Source organism: Bison bison, unplaced genomic scaffold (genome assembly GCF_000754665.1).
Source record: "Bison bison bison isolate TAMUID 2011002044 unplaced genomic scaffold, Bison_UMD1.0 scf7180017864518, whole genome shotgun sequence".
Taxonomy (NCBI): Eukaryota; Metazoa; Chordata; class Mammalia; order Artiodactyla; family Bovidae; genus Bison; species Bison bison.
The window spans coordinates 19183915-19199856 of NW_011495071.1; the positions used below are offsets into that span (position 1 = coordinate 19183915).

General features: G+C 47.0%; 1 protein-coding gene across 1 annotated transcript in view; it reads right to left on the bottom strand.

Annotated features, from left to right (window-relative positions):
- PARVA (parvin, alpha) overlaps nucleotides 1-14474 on the bottom strand; it is a 180070-nt gene extending 165596 nt beyond the window's left edge. The window contains 5 exon segments of the mRNA XM_010830614.1: nucleotides 13960-13989; nucleotides 13992-14019; nucleotides 14022-14114; nucleotides 14116-14168; nucleotides 14171-14474. Of these exon segments, the coding sequence (XP_010828916.1) occupies nucleotides 13960-13989; nucleotides 13992-14019; nucleotides 14022-14114; nucleotides 14116-14168; nucleotides 14171-14219 (253 nt within the window). The 5' untranslated portion in view covers nucleotides 14220-14474.
- Between the last annotated feature and the right edge of the window lie 1468 nt (nucleotides 14475-15942).

Below are 15942 nucleotides of genomic sequence, written 5' to 3' on the forward strand. Positions count from 1 at the left end.
ACAGAAAAAAACTGGTGCAGTCCACCACATTTTCTCAGGCTTTGAGCCACTGTTCATGGTGAGGAGGTAGAACGTGCTGCGGTACAGTCAGTCTTTGGTCCCAAACTGCCAGGGTTCAAATCTCATGTCTTCCACTTGCTAGCAATGGCATAATGATGGATACACTTGCCAAAGCTCATTTCCTTTCCCTCTGGGCAGACAACTCAACTCTGTTTCGTGGCCTCTCTCACATGGAGGTATGAACCCATAACTGAGTTCTGGCCAGTGGTAAGTGGACAGAAGTGATCTTGTAGGTGTCTGACCCATAAAAAACCTCCCACTGCAGTCCTGTTCTCTCACTAACTGGGTGATTGATGAGGATTCAAAGAACCTGGAGGAACCAGAGCCACAAGGGGTAAGGGGTCTGGGATCACTGAATGACCGTGTAGAGGGCAATTCAATCAAGAATGCTGCCATTGGGTTCTGCTATAAACAAGAAATACGTTTTTATGATGTTAAGCTTCTAAGAAATGGGGGCTTATCTATTACTGCTGCTAGTGTTACCTTCGGAGAAGGCAATGGCACCCCACTCCAGTACTCTTGCCTGGAAAATCCCATGGATCAAGGAGCCTGGTAGGCTACAGTCTATGGGGTCGCTAAGAGTCAGAGACGACTAAGCAACTTCACTTTCACTTTTCAATTTCATGCATTGGAGAACACTAGCCTTAACCATGAGCAAGTTGCCTGGCCTATCTGTCCCTTACTTTCCACATCTATAAACGGGCAAAGATGCTAATAATATCTGTTTCATAGCGTTGTTAGGAAGATCAAATAAGTTAATATACATAAAGCATCTACTGCGTTCTGGCCCATAACAGCACAAAGCTCTTATGTAATTGTTGTCATTGTTATGTTAATATTATTTGAAAAGTAATGGTGTAATACCAAGAATTTCCACATTTCACTTAAATGGACATGTTCTAAATCTTTGCTGGTTTTCTGGCATATTTTTTCTTTAACAATTTGGGGCTAAAATTGTATTCCAGCCAAACAATTTCTCATTTAATAATGCAAATCAGTGGTGTAATAGGATGATGACAATTTGCTCCACAGGAAAGAGTTGAGGAATACAGTCATTTTGCAAGATGAAGATACACCCAGTACAAGACGCGGCATGTCCCCCAGGCTCCCGGCCAACATCTAAAAAAGGGAGGGGGAGACTTCGCCAGGCCTCCCCTTTCTGCATGAGCAGGCAGAACTCCCATCCTGCTCAGGACAAAGGAGATGTGCACTGAACTCCATGGAATTTTAAAAACCTAAGCGCCCAAGAAGACCTACAAATGGCCAAAAAGCACGTGGAAAGAGGCTCAACATCATTAGCCGTTAGGGAGCTGCAAATAAAAACCACAATGAGACCCACTTCACTGGAAGGGCTACAGTCAAAAACACAGATAACAACCAGGGCTGGCGAGGATGAGGAGGCATTAGATCCCTCATACACTGCTGGTGAACAGGTAAAGCGGTGCAGCCCGGCAGTTCTTCAAAAGGTTAAGCACAGAGTCAGCATAAATGCCAGCAATGGCACTCCTAGGTTTATACCCAAGAGAAATGAAAACATGCCCACACAAAAACTTAATCTGAAAATTGACAGCTACATTATTCATAATAGCCAAAAAACTACACACCATGCAAATGTCTATCAACTGATGAATGGATAAACAAAATGTAGTATATCTGTGTAATAGAAGACTGTTTAGTCATAAAAAGGAATGAAGTGCTGATACAAGCTGCAACATGGATGCACTTTGAAAATAAGTGAAAAAAGTCAATCACAAAAGACCACATATCACAGAACTCCATTTATATGAAATGCCCTGAACAGGCAAATCTGGAGAGACGGAACATATTGATGGTTACCTGGGAGCAGGAGAATGGGGAGGAGACGGGGAGAGATTGCTAACAGGTACAGGTTATGTTTTGGGGGTGGTGAGAATGTTCTAAACTGAACTGAATGTTCTAAAATTGTTGGTATCAATAGTTGTATAAGTTTGATTACACTAAAAACTACTGAGTTATACCACTTAAATGAGTTAATTGTATGTCAATAAAGCTGCAATATTTTTTTGAAGTGCCTACTCTTTCACATAAACCAGACCACCTCTCCTCTGGACTCGAGCTGTCATCAGAAACCACAGCACTTTCTCACCTCATCAGAAGCCTTTGAGAATTATGTGCCCTGTGTTAAAATCCAGGTGCATCTCTGTGCACAATTTACAATGCCATAACCCGCACATGTTAATGAGTCCGAAGCTCAGGTGAGAGGTTACGGTAGCTTGGGCAGTTACCGGCACATCCAGGTAGGAGATGCAATTGTCATCCACACTCCCGTGGAAACTGATAATCCAACACAACTGTCCAACCCTAGTGATACAAGCAAGGTGTGTTTGAGGTTTTATTTGTTTTCGGGGTTTTTTCCATTTAAGAACATAAGCGAGACCATGAATCACACTTCCAAGAACCAGAAATACTGAAAGGGCTAGGTAGCTGGGAGCCCAGATTACTTAAATTGATGTCGTATCATTTGAAAAACTGACGTTCAAGCCTCACAAACTGAACGACAATTGCTATCTATCTAATTCATGGCCCTGGACTCCTGTTTCCCACCTGCTCCAACACCAATTTAAGCAATTCTGAACTTTGATCTCCGCGGCAGAATGTCTCAGATTTATTGAAGTGTCAGGTCCCAATTGTGCTAACACCCACCCCTGGCAGGGCCATTACAAGGTGTGAAATCTGGGTGCCCCTCACCCCGGCCAAGTTCAGCACAGTAACAATCAGAAGGAACAAATCAACCTGCCTCTCCCGACCATAATGGGAGCCTTGTAATTTACCATAATGACAGGCGTGGAGGGAAAGCAGGCGAAGGGATCGTGCTGTTCTCCAGGCGCTTGGACACGCAGTGGAGGGGCTGCTGAGCCTCGCCACCCTCAGCCAAGGGGCAGCTGCTCCTCCTTGCAAGGGGCTACTTCGGGACTTGCCTGTATCCTGAGTTGTTTAAGATGGAATTGTGTTACCCTTCTTCTGCCTTGTGCAAACAGCATCAAAACTGTCAGTTCCGACTGCCCCCCTGTTTCTCCCAACTGTCATCATTAACTAGCTGTCATCTGCAGCTTTACCCACCAGGGCTGGGAGCCCAGGATAGCTCAGCCTTATGTTTAGTCAGAAACCTCCTCCCCTATCCCGAGAGGAAAGTTTATTTCCAAGCCTGGAGTCTAGGGGAGGTAAGTGAGGCAAAACCCAGGCGTCCTGTGAGCCTTGGCAGCCTCCCTCACCTACCTCTACTTTGGGGGAGGTGGTGAACCCTGAGTCCACACCAAGCATTAGACTGTCTCTGCTCTTCACCTCCTCAGTCAGGGTCCTGACTAGACTGCTTAAGTTCCTCATGGAGGAGGGCATGGCAACCCACTCCAGTATTCTTGCCTGGAGAATTCCATGGACAGAGGAACCTGGTGCGCTACAGTCCATGGGGTCACAAAGAGTCGGACACGACTGAGCGACCAACACACACAAGTTCCTCCAGCTTCCACTGCCAAGACCCTGAATCGCAGACCTAATCTGGACGAGCCTCCCTGGTTCAGAACTCAGACACCCAGTGGATGCTAAGAATCTCTGTATCCTGCCACCTCGGTGCCCACCACAACAGACCAGGAATGCCCTTGCCCCTGAAACTGGGTGACTGGGCTTGCAGACCCTCTTCCTGAATTCCTCTCTCACTTCCCCTCCCCACAGGAAGCATTTCCCTCCCAGCATGCCCCGTAGCCAAAGTCACATTGGCCAAGACAAAAACTGCTTTAGGAATAACGGTTTTGAATGAAAAGTCAATGTAACACTGTGATTGGCAGATTAACTATTCTACCAATAAATGTTTCCTGGAAAAACACAAGTGCAGGGCCTGCTCCACGAAGCCCCTTAGGGTCATCGGGAGCCCTGCAACCTGAGTTTATGGCACTGAGGGAGCAGATAGAGGCTGGCAGCCTTGCCCATTTATCATCCAGCATCCTCGTCCCCAGGAGATCTGCTGCAGCATCCCCGGCTCCTTGGTGTCAGGTTGTATTTCACAGCATAAGGAGGGGAGTTGCCCCTGGATTTTAAAAGTGATAAGGGGATGAGTGAAAAGAATAGGATATGACTCAGTGATGAAATAAATGCCCGCAACACATCACTACTAAGGGAGGGTGCCTGCCTCCACAAGTGACTCCCAGAAATACCCGCTAGGGTGGTAGGTGTGATAATTACGTGCTCCAACTGGCTCCGATCCATTCTTAGGAGATGAAATGGGACACCTGAATACTGCCTTCTGTGCAGGTTGAGGAAACAACCCCAGAGGCAACAGCCCAGCCCATTCTGTCAAAATCCAATCTGAAGCTCAGAAGGCCCCCAAATCCCGTCCTGTCTCTTGTTAGCCTATGGGTTTCTTCCTTTGGTGTCTTGGAGCACTGTATCTCCTAAGGGGTCCTTCAACCCCGACTCTAATCTGTCTGCTGTAGCATTCAGCCCACTGTCTTGATTTCCTCCCATCTGTCTGTGGTCACCAAATTGGGCGGCAAGTCCAAGAATTCAGGAGGTAAGGGGAAGTGATCAAGGGAAGGAGGGACTTCTTAAACAAACCTCGACTGGGTCTCACACAAGCCTGGGGAGAACTCAGAGTGGGGCAGGAAGTGACAGCCCTGACTTCGAGGATGACTATTCCCAAGGCAGCCCCTCCTTGGGTCGTGTTAGAAGGACGAGCACTGGGGCTGAGGGCCAGGCCATAAAAGCATGAAGAATGGCCGTAAGAAAATGTTCTGAAACGAAGACCTGCCTCTAGTAGAGCTTACTTTGTACATGTTAGTGGCCAGGCTGGAAATCTGTGCTCTCCTGACCCATTACTCTCCCAGCCCACCCCACCGATGACCAGTCCTCCCAGGACCAGAATATTTCAGCCTAACAATGTTGGTTTCACTTTCAAGCAAACTACCAGGAAGACCACCAGATCCAAAAGCAGTCATGTCACCTGGTTACCAGTTATAAACTCTTGATGGTAAGCAAGTCAACTGTTACCCTTTGACCCTGTAATTGTACTTCTGGGACTCCAGGCAAAAAAATTATTAGAATATTAAAAAAAAAATTTATGCATTATTTCTAGAAAAATAAAAAAGAGCACCAAAAGAAATGATTAAATAAGCAATAGGACATTCACTATTATGAATGCAGTATTATGCACCAAAAAGCATGTTCAACAAAATCTAATAAGATGAAAAATATTTATAATAAATGAAAATAAAGATACAGAATTTTTATCTGTATAAAGATGGTATGGGCTTTCATGGGGTCACAAAAGAGTCAAACATGACTGAGTGACTAAACAGAAATGGCACAGTTACAATTATAAAAAAGAAAAAATTTATAAAGAAAAAAATAGAAAAAATAAACCAAAATCCTAATAATGATTACTTTTGAGAATTAGAACATTGCATGATTGTTTTCTCTATTTTCCCATAAATCCCATAAGCACAGGTTAATTTTATAATGGAGAATAAAAAAATAACTTTTATTTAAAAAGTCAGGAGCTAAGTAATTTGGTTTCATTTCCCTTTCCCCAAGAGAGTGTGCAGTAGTTAAGGATATTTCAGTTTAATATCTGTTTAATATCAGTTTAAACTGATTAAGCTCACTGGTTCTTCCATCCATGGCCTAGCCATTTCCCTAAGGCTGGTTTGAAGGAAAGCCAACGACACTAGTCACAAGTGGGTTTCTCTAAGGCTGTGGCAGGGGGGTATGTTCAGAGAAAACAGAATTATCACTTAGAAATGCTAATAGAGCCAGATTTCAAACACAGGCGAGAGTGATCGCACACCACGCAGACAGCTGTCCCAGGCCCGAACGAGGTGGCAGTGACGGTGATCAGGAGTGAGGCTGGGCTCAGGGAGGGTCCTTCTCCTGGTGGGCTGGAGTCGGGGGAGTTGTCGTGCTGGAGCTCCCTTGCAGTGATAGAGGTAGGCCCCTGGCTGATTTTCAGATTTCCTGAGTTCTCACTTAGTGCGTAAATGAAGCTAGAAGGGATAAACAGGGTGAGGGGATGGGGCTGACTCGGGGGAATGAAAGGGATTCCGAATCTCTCTTGCAAGAGCTTCCATCTGAACATTGCTCTCATCTTCCCCAAACTTTGCAAATAGCTATTTCTCCTCTGGTCTTTCTTCCTTTAAGCACTTTAACATGAACATGTGAAATGTCATTTCCACAAAGCAAGCTTTTCTGTATGAAAACAAAGAACACTGGCCTGTCACCACCCTTGACCAGTGGGCCTCCTCTCAGGCTCCCTGCTGCCGCTGCCACTGACCAATCCATGCCCACTGGTTCTAGGACCCACTCCTCCAGTCTCAGGGGCCTTTGTGTGTTTGTGAAATAACAGAGCTAAGTGACGTCTTCCCACGAAAGGGTAAAGAGATTCCTGAGGGGAGAGAGGAGGCTGTTTTCTAAGCTCCCTCCCCCTGCCCCCTGCCCACCCCTCACACAGGGCAAGAAGTGAAGGCCTGGGTGGAATCAGAGCACCAGAAGAGTCATCAAAGCTTAGAGCAGAGTTCAAAGTAACCTGGGCATCTTACTCTCACTGACAGTTCAGGTAGTTAGTACTGTTTTACAGAGCACCTGTTAAGTGCCAACGCTGTGCCGGGTACATGGGGTACGATATGAGCAGCATAAACAACGCCTGCCCTCTGGAGTCTGCAGAGAAGATAGAAAAGGAGGAATGAGGCCACCTTGTCCCGGGGGCCCTGGTCCTCAGGGAAAAGCCCTCATCCGGGCTTCCCACTGACTGCAAAGCTACAGAACATACTGAACATGTAACAGAAGGTTTACATTTTTAAAGGATTTTACTTTTATTTTGTAACGTATTTTTGAAGTCTTTTATTATTAAAATTGTCATAACTTTCCCCAACTGTGTTCTTTTTTCCATGACAGCGAGTGGAGATTTTAGACACTTACAAATGTTTACAGGATTTCATCTCTCCTCCTGTACTAATGGCTAAAACATAATTATGAACTGCGCTTGTTGACCAAATGGAGATATTCCCTGAGACAAGGAGACAGATTCCTAATATGGAGGTGTCCTTGGGCTGCAGCCCAGTTATCCTGGTTTCCATCTCCTCCTCCCGACACAGAGGTGCCTTCATTAGTGGAGGAAAGAAAGAGGTCTTTGTGATGATGTCACTCCCAGACCACCCGACATAGACAATAAAACTGAATTTGAGAGAAGCCTGGTGAAATGAGAGCTCAGAAGTCATCGAATACCAGACCTGCAAGGGGCCCAAAAGGTTACTTAGCCTAATCACTTACGTTAGAAATGAGCAAAGGGGAAGAGACTTGTTTAAGATTACACAGCCAGTTAGTGGTGGGCTGTTTTCACCAAGAAAAACAGGGGGAAATTCATTCCATAGAAATTGCAATATCACTATGTGTGAAATGCTATAGCAGGCAGGACAGGCCCAGAGCACTCTCATCATAGTGTGACATGCACAGCCACAAGGGGGGCAATGCAGCATGCTGCCGTACACAGGCAAGGTAGTGTGGAATTACAGAGAAGGAAGTATCTCACTCTTCCTATCGGATCTATAGCAGGCCTCAAGCAGGATGGGATATCTGAGTTGGGTCTCCATGATTGAATAGGAGTTTGCTGCATAGAGAAGGGAAGAAGGTCATTCCAGAAACATGGAACAGCATGTATAAAGGCGCAAACACGTCGAAGAACAGGACGTGTCTGGGGGATGAAGAGCAGTTTCATATGGCTAAAACGAGCCTTTCTGAGAAGGAAATGAAGACGACTAAGACAAAGAGGGTAGACCGCAGAGCGCTGTGAAGGACTGAATGCCATGCCAGGGACTTTGTTGGGGAGATTTCATCTCTGTGCTTAAAAATAAAACAACATATCAGCAAAAGGATGATGCATGGCTGGAACAAAAAAGGACCAGAGACAGGGAGACTAGTGGGCTGGCTACGGCAATACTTTAGGTGGAGACTAAAGATGCTCAAGTTTAACAAAATGTGCAATCCCGAAGAAGACAATGCGGTCTGAATCAAAACAGAAATATTTAGCTGGCAGAATCAGCAGGACTTCACGAGAGATGATTGGGTGGGGATGAAACAGAGTGGAGGCAGGCAAACTACGGCCATGGCCATATCCAGTCTCCATCTGATTCTGCACAGCCCCAATACGACGAACGATTCTCACGTTTTATAAGTGACTGAAAAAGGACAAAAGAAGAATATTTTTGACATAAGAAAATTATGTGAAATTCATAATTTATGAAATTATGAATTAATTATGAAAAATATGAATATTATGAAATTAAGTGAAACGTCAATGTCCATAACTATGTTTTTATTGAAACATACCGCACTTGTTCATTTACCTATCATCTGTGGCCTCAAAGGCAGAGCTGAATAGAGGCCAGAGGGCCAGCAACATCTAAAATATTTACCATCTGCCTCTTAAAAAAAAAGATGCTGACCTCTGAAACAGGATGACTGCAACATTTCCACCTCAGCTGGTAGAATGCTTAAAGACAAGCACCAGATCTGGGCCAGTGGGACACACAATAATTCCATCACGGGCATGCGGAGTCTGAGCATCCCTGACACACCCAGGAGACAGGGGAAAGATGAATCTGGATACGGATGAAAGATCTGCATTGGAGATGTGGATTGGGAACCATCAATTGGCAGGTAGTTGCCAAAACCATGGGATTGGGTAAGAGAATCCATGGAGGGGAAAATAGAAAGAAAGGGCAAAGCAGGTCCCCGGGAAATACTGCTGAGAGGGAAACAAATACTGAAAGCCTGAAAAGGAGTCCAAAAAATAAAATAAAGGCACAGGGAACAATTCATTGTGGATAAGATCTAGGGAGAGGAGAATTTTAAGGGAAAGACAAAGTTGAATAATATGAATGCCACCAAGAGCCCAAGTAGAATGAGGACTGACAAGGAGGCAGTGGATTCTGGAGACATTAGTCTGTGAAGTGTTCAATTCAGTCGCTCAGTCATGTCCAACTGTTTGCGACCCCGTGGACAGCAGCACAGCAGGCTTCCCTGTCCATCACCAACTCCTGGAGCTTGCTCAAACTCATGTCCATCAAGTCGGTGATGCCATCCAACCATCTCATCCTCTGTCATCCCCTCTCCTCCCACCCTCAATCTTTCCCAGCATCAGGGTCTTTTCCAATGAGTCAGTTCTTTGCATCAGGCGGCCAAAGTACTGGAGTTTCAGCTTCAGCATCAGTCCTTCCATTGAATGTTCAGGACTGATTTCCTTTAGGATTGACTGGTTTGATCTCCTTGCAGTCCAAGGCAAGAGTCTTCTCCAACACCACAGTTCAAAAGCATCAATTCAGTGAAGTGTAAACCATGGAAATAAATTCTCCAATCAACTTCTAGGAGTCCATACCTTCCCAGTTTCCCTCCTATCATCCTGGCCACTCCTTTCCAGCCTCTCTCGCTGGTTCCTCTGCATTCCCCACCTTCTACATGTTGGAGAGTCCTTAGACCTCTTGTATGTCCTGTGCTCCTTTGATGATCCCATTCAGTCTCCGGGCTTTAAATACACCTACACAGAGTGTCTCCAGCCCAGATCCCTCTCCTGACTAGATTCCTAAAACCAGTTGTGAACTCAATATGGCCTCTGGGAAATCCAAGAGGCACCTCGAATTAAATGGATCCAACACAGAGCCCTGCCCTTTCTTTCCAAACCAGCTCTTCCTGTAGAACTCTCCAACTCAGCTAAGTCAGTTCCACCTTTCCAGTTGTTCAAACTCAAACCCTGGAGTCATCTTGATTCTACTCTCTCATGTTCCCTTCCAGTGTTTCAATAAATCCTATCCACTATATCTTCAAACTATATCCAGAACTGAATGATCACCCCTCCACTGCTACCACTCAGCACCAGACCACCACGGCTTAGCTGGATCATTGCAGTGGCCTCACAGACCATCTCCCTGCTGCAACCCTGCCCCCTTAGCCACTTATCACCATCAGAGCCATCTTGTTAAAACAGAAGCATGATCATGCTATTCCTCAGCACAAAAATCTCTAAGACCTTCCCATGTCACTGAGTAAAGGCCTCCAGGACCCTACACAGCCTGTCCCCACCCTCACTCTAAGTACCCCTGAGACCTCACCACCTTCCACAGTTGTCCTCAATACACCAGGCCCACTGCCATCTCAGGGTCTCGGCATCGGCCATTCCCTCACCTGCAGTGCTCTTCTCCAAGATACACATACGGCTCTCCCTCACTTCCTCAGGACTTAACCCGAGTAAACCCTTCTTGGTGAGGCTTTCTCTAGCCACCCTACTTAAAACTGCCAACCATCCCCCCTGCCTCACCCCACAACACTCCATCTCCCCTTTCCCTGCTTTATTTTGCTCTGCGGCACTAATCACCATTATAACATAACACACAAATTTTACCCACTCACTGTCTTGTTTGTTATCTGTCTTCCCTATTAGAAGGCAAGCTTGTGAGGGCAGGGATTTTTGTGTGTTCTTTCCCTGCCATACCCCAGTACCTAGCGCAATGCCTGGCACATGGTAGGCAACTCAATATATAGTTGGTGAAAGAATGGGTATAGGGCACTGGGAAGTGACTAGGAGCTAAGAAAGGGGAAGCCAGTACAGATGGCTCTTCCAAGGCCTCTGCTGAGCAGCTTTGAGAGGAAACCAGCATGGGGAGAGTGTCTACAAATGGCAAAGACTCGAGCACACTTGCAGGTGTTAGGGGGATGAAGCAGCATGAAAAAGACTGGGGGTATGAGAGAAAGGGGATGGCTACACTGAGTCTAGGAAGAATGGAAATGAAGGGCCTCCTGAGCAAGGGAAGAAGGGATCTCTTTGGAAGGGACTAAGACAAGACGGAACAGGAAAGGACAGGTTTAGATATAGATGGGACTGGGGGTAGGGAGTGTGAAGAAAATTCCAAAAGTTCTGGCACTTAATTTTTTTCCTCAAGGGGCATTAGCTATTATTTATCATTATTTTCATAAGAGTGGTGTCAGAGGAGAAATTTGCAAGCACAGTACCTGTTTGTCTTACCAGAAAGGTGCAAGTTACATGGGAGCATGCAATGTAGAGAGCATCTTGTAATACTCTGGGAAAACGGCAAAGCAATGCTAACATATCTCCTTAACAAAAATTGTGGACGAAGGGTGTGTGTCTAGATCTGGCACTGAATTTTCTATCTCAAAGTCTGGGGAAGAGACTGAGTGACAAGGGTTTAAACAGGTCTGTTGGAAAATGAGGATGCAAGCTGCTTAGGAGAGAAGGGTTGCTCAGCAATACTGAGACTTCCTCTCATGCTAGAAACCAAACATCTACTTCCCCAGTTACACTGGACAGCCTATGGGAACCAAAAGGGTACAGTTTGGGCATCAGACAAAATATAAAAACTCTAAGGATAATTAATAAGTGGATAAAATAAAGGAATAACCATTGCTGCAGGACTAATTTAGGGCACCTTCAGCTGGCAGATACCACTCAGGATGGTGTTCTTGGAAAGAGCAAGCCTTGAAGACAGATCTGGAGGAAGGAAGGTGAAAAGTGACCCTTTAGCAAGGAGACTCTGAAAGGCGAACCTAAGAACCTACACAGAAGGTTCTTTACCACATTAGTTTTAAAATCGCAACTAATTTGTTCCTGTGTTTCCTGTAGGGACTCTGACTGAAACTGAAAAGACAGGAAACCAGAGGGCCATGAAGTTCATCTGCAAGAATCAGCTACAGGAAAAGAGGATGTTTGGAAGGGTCAAGGGACTCCACAAAGCAGGTCCACTTGGAGAAAGTGAAGAGCCACCATCCGACTCCCCCGGCTGCATGAATAGAACAGTAACAGATACAGAGAAACCAACTTTGGGCTCAATACAAAGTAAACTTTTCTAAAGAGTTGGCAAAGTGGGGTGAGCACTTCTGATAGGTCATGAGCTTCAGTAACTCTGAGTTGCCCAGTCTCAAGCTGGAGAGCCCATATTGAGAACACCATAGGAAAGTTACAGGGATAGCCTAGAAAAACACTCCCCAAGCCACATGTATTGCACAATATATGTGGCTCACCAGTAAAGAATCAGCCTGGCAAGGCAGAAGACACAGGTTTGATCCCTGGGTCAGGAAGATCCCTTGGATTAGGATATGGCAACCCACTCCAGTATTCTTGCTTGGGAAATCCCATGGACAGAGGAGCCTGGCAGGTTATAGTTCATGGGGTCACGAAGTCAGACACAACTTAGCAACCATACAACAACAAAAGCACACTATTCCACAGTGGTTTACCAAAGTAACCACACTCGGGGGAAACATTTTTAGGGATGTATTTTGCTGCTTCTCAATTCAATATAGATAATCAGAAGTCTAGTTCTCTGTGTCATGTTTGATAATTCTCAACACTGAGTTTTCATGGTTTAAGTTAAGTCAGGAACATGAAGCTTATTTTACATATCACCATCACTAACTTAAAAAGGTTTATTCCCAAACCACTAAGGAGTCTGAAAAAAAAAATTTTTTTTTAACTAAGCAACTTCTACCTTCACACCAATCACTAGGCCTTTTCCCAAACCGTCACTTCATTGCTCAAAACAACAATCAGGGTGCTACATATAACAACTATTGGAGAGGATGTGAAGAAAAGGGAACTCCCATACACTGCCGGTGGCAATGTAAACTGGTGCAGCCACTTTAGAAAACAGCGTGGCAGTGGTGAAGATGCTAAGTCAGGACTGACTCTTTTGACGCTATGGACTGTAGCCCAGCAGGGCTTCTTTGTCCATGGGATTTCCCAGGCAAGAATAATGGAGTGGGTTGCCATTTCCTTCTCCAGGGGATCTTCCCTACACTGCATCTCCTGCATTGGAAGGTGGATTCTTTACCACTGAACCACCTGGAAAGCCCCAGAGAGGGAAGGAGGAAGGACAAATAAGAGGTATGGGATTAACATATACAAACAATTACATATAGACAAGCAACAAAGATATATTGTATAGCACAGGGAAATATACCTAATATCTTGTAATAACCTATAACGGAATATAATCTGCAGAAATACTTAATCATTATCCTGTACACCTTAAATTAACACAGTATTGTAAATCAACTATACTTCAATTAAGAAAAAAAAAAACAACAGGATGTAAAATCTGCCACGGGACAAAATATTTTACATGTAAACTGTCCTGGAAAAAAAGTAAGTTCTCCTCAATTCACCCTGACGGGAAAAAGGAAATGGTTTTTGCAAGAGGCCTTAACTAGAGTTCACAGAAGGGTCAGAGCCCAGGATGCTACAGTGTGCGTGTGTCTAATCGAGGTTTTCTCCTAGGGTGCGAGTTTATCATTTTTCACAAGGTGGGACCACTGAAGACTGCCACCGCTCCACTCATTCATTCAACAAACATTTGGTGTTGATCTACGCATTTACAGAGCTCGGCTTGGCCCTGGGGACAGACAAAAGCTCCAGGAGGCCAAGACTGCAACCGCATACTAGGAAAAGATCTGATTTCAAAGACCAATGAAGGCAAAAAGTCAGAGTGAAGGCGCCCAGAAAAGTTTCAGCAGAAACTTGGGAACTGCCAGCCTTCGGCGCGGAGAAGGCGGGGACTTCGGGCCTAGGGGAGGCCGTCGCCTCCGGGCAGGAGGGCCCGGCCGCCTCCTCGGCCCCTGGCCCAGGGCGGGCGCTTTCTGATCCCAGGCCCGGGCCGCCCCAGCCGACCGCCTCGGGGCCCGGGAGGGCAAGCGCCCAGGCGACAGCGAGCCTGGCAGCGGCGAGGACTGGCCCCGCGAGACGTTCCCGGGCAGCGCGCGCCCGCGCCACCGCGCGCCCCCCTCCCCGGCGCCGGGCACCCGCGGCGCGCTCCCGCCCAACCCCCGGAGCTCCGGCCCCTAGATTCCCGGCCCTGCCCGGGCCGCACTCACCCTCCTTGGCTTTCTTCCTCCGGGCCAGAGTCCTCCGAGTTTCCCCAAGAAGGAGTCATCGTTTCTTTCGGGACGGGGGGCGACTTGGGGAGTGGGGGGACTTGGGGGACAGACGGCGACTTCTGCGGGGAGGTGGCCATGGCGGCAGAGCGGGCAGCCGCGGGCCGGTCGGGACGCGGAGCTGGCGCTGGGCGGACGCGGCGGGCGCGGCGGGACTGAGGCTGCGGCTTTCCAAACGGAAGCGGAATTATTCCAAGCATTCGAGGCAGCTCACGCTCGCCTTTCCCTTCCCTCTCTCCCTCCCTCGCGCCGCCCTCCGCCCTGCAAGGAGCTGAGCGCTCGGGGCCCGCGCCCGCTGCTGCTGGGAGCAGGGAGGATGCCCCAAACCTGCGCCTGGCAGGACGTGGGGTCTCATCTGTTTCGCTGTGTGTGAGCCTCCGGCCTGGGAGCCTTGGAGCCTGGAGGCCGCTCTTCCCCGGCTCTGCAATCGGCACACGTCCTCGCTCCAACCCTGAGTTCAGTGATTGCTGAACCGACCCCACCTGCTACTCTGCCTCGCGCTGATTTGGCCCGGCTGCTTGGTGAGGAGCTCGCTTTTCACCTGCTGCATTTCTAAGTGTAGTTACTGGGCCCATCTCTTGTGCCCCCGAAAAAGAATGAGCTTGCTCCGGAAAGAAAGTGAACCGAAATGTATTCGGGCCCTACCCGAACAGCACATCCAACTGTTCTGCTCTTATCATGGCTATCAACCTCCTCTTCAACCCCTTCTAGAGTGGGAAGTTTGAAGGTCATGAGCACTCGTCAACACCTAGAAGCATCCGTGTTTCTAGCAGCTCAGTGGCTTGTACAAAGGAGGATCTCAAATGCAGGTGGAGACATGCATTGGAAGATGTGGTCATCAGCTCCTTGGGGGCGCCAACCCGCGCCCCCCCCCCCCCACTTATGTTGCCTAATTGAAAGCAACAGTGACAGCCACACTCATTTGGGCTAACGGGGTGGGGGGTGGGGCACAAATGTCCGCATTTCAGACTCTTGCTGGAAATGATTAAAGGCACGTTTTATAGTGCTTGGCCAAGTTGAGGTTCTCCCTTGGACTCCCCTGCCTGAATCTGACACACATACACACCCCTCTCCTCCCCCCACAAATACACACCCACCCACCCAAACTGTTTCCTTCAAGTAGCTACAGCTGATTGATGCTGAGTGATCACATGATTCAAAGGGCCCTAATGCTTGACTGGAGAACAGCCAATCAGATAGTCTCCATCAAGAACCTGATCTAAGCTAAACACTGTTGTCAGAAGTCCAGCACTTGGTGATGATCATGCAGACTCCAGATGGGGGGCATCCATTTTTAGCCAGGGGGAAGCTGATGCCTGGACTTCCCAGGTGGCGCTTGTGGTAAAGAACCCGCCTGCCAATGCTGGAGACATAAGAGAGGCAGGTTCAATCTCTGGGTTGGGAAGATCCTCTGGAGAAGGACATGGCAACCCACTCCAGTATTCTTGCATGGAGAATCTCATGGACAAAGGAGCCTGGCGAGCCACAATCTGTGGGGTCATAATGAGTCAGACACGACTGAAGTGACTTAGCTCTCACTCATACTGATGAGTAGAGAAGCAAAACAGTGGAACAAATAAGTGTGTTGGAGAAACCTTGTGGTCCGAATAATGAAGAATCTTGGGAGTAGCTGCCTGGACTTAGAACCTCTTTCAAGGGCCCACCTGTAGTTCTCAGGAGGAACACTTCTGCTTCCTTCCTAGGACATGCTCCTAAAGCCTTGTAATAACCCATCTGCCTGTGCTTGAGCCGATTAACAATTCCTGAGAACATAAATTTAACAAGGTGGTCAGCAGATTCTCAGTGTTCTTCTTGTCTTTGCTTAAGAGTCATAATTTTACCTGTTTTGAAAATTATACTTTATCTGTTTCCTCTTATCTAGTAGATACTGCTAGATGACTGATCTTCTTCAGAGCCCACTAT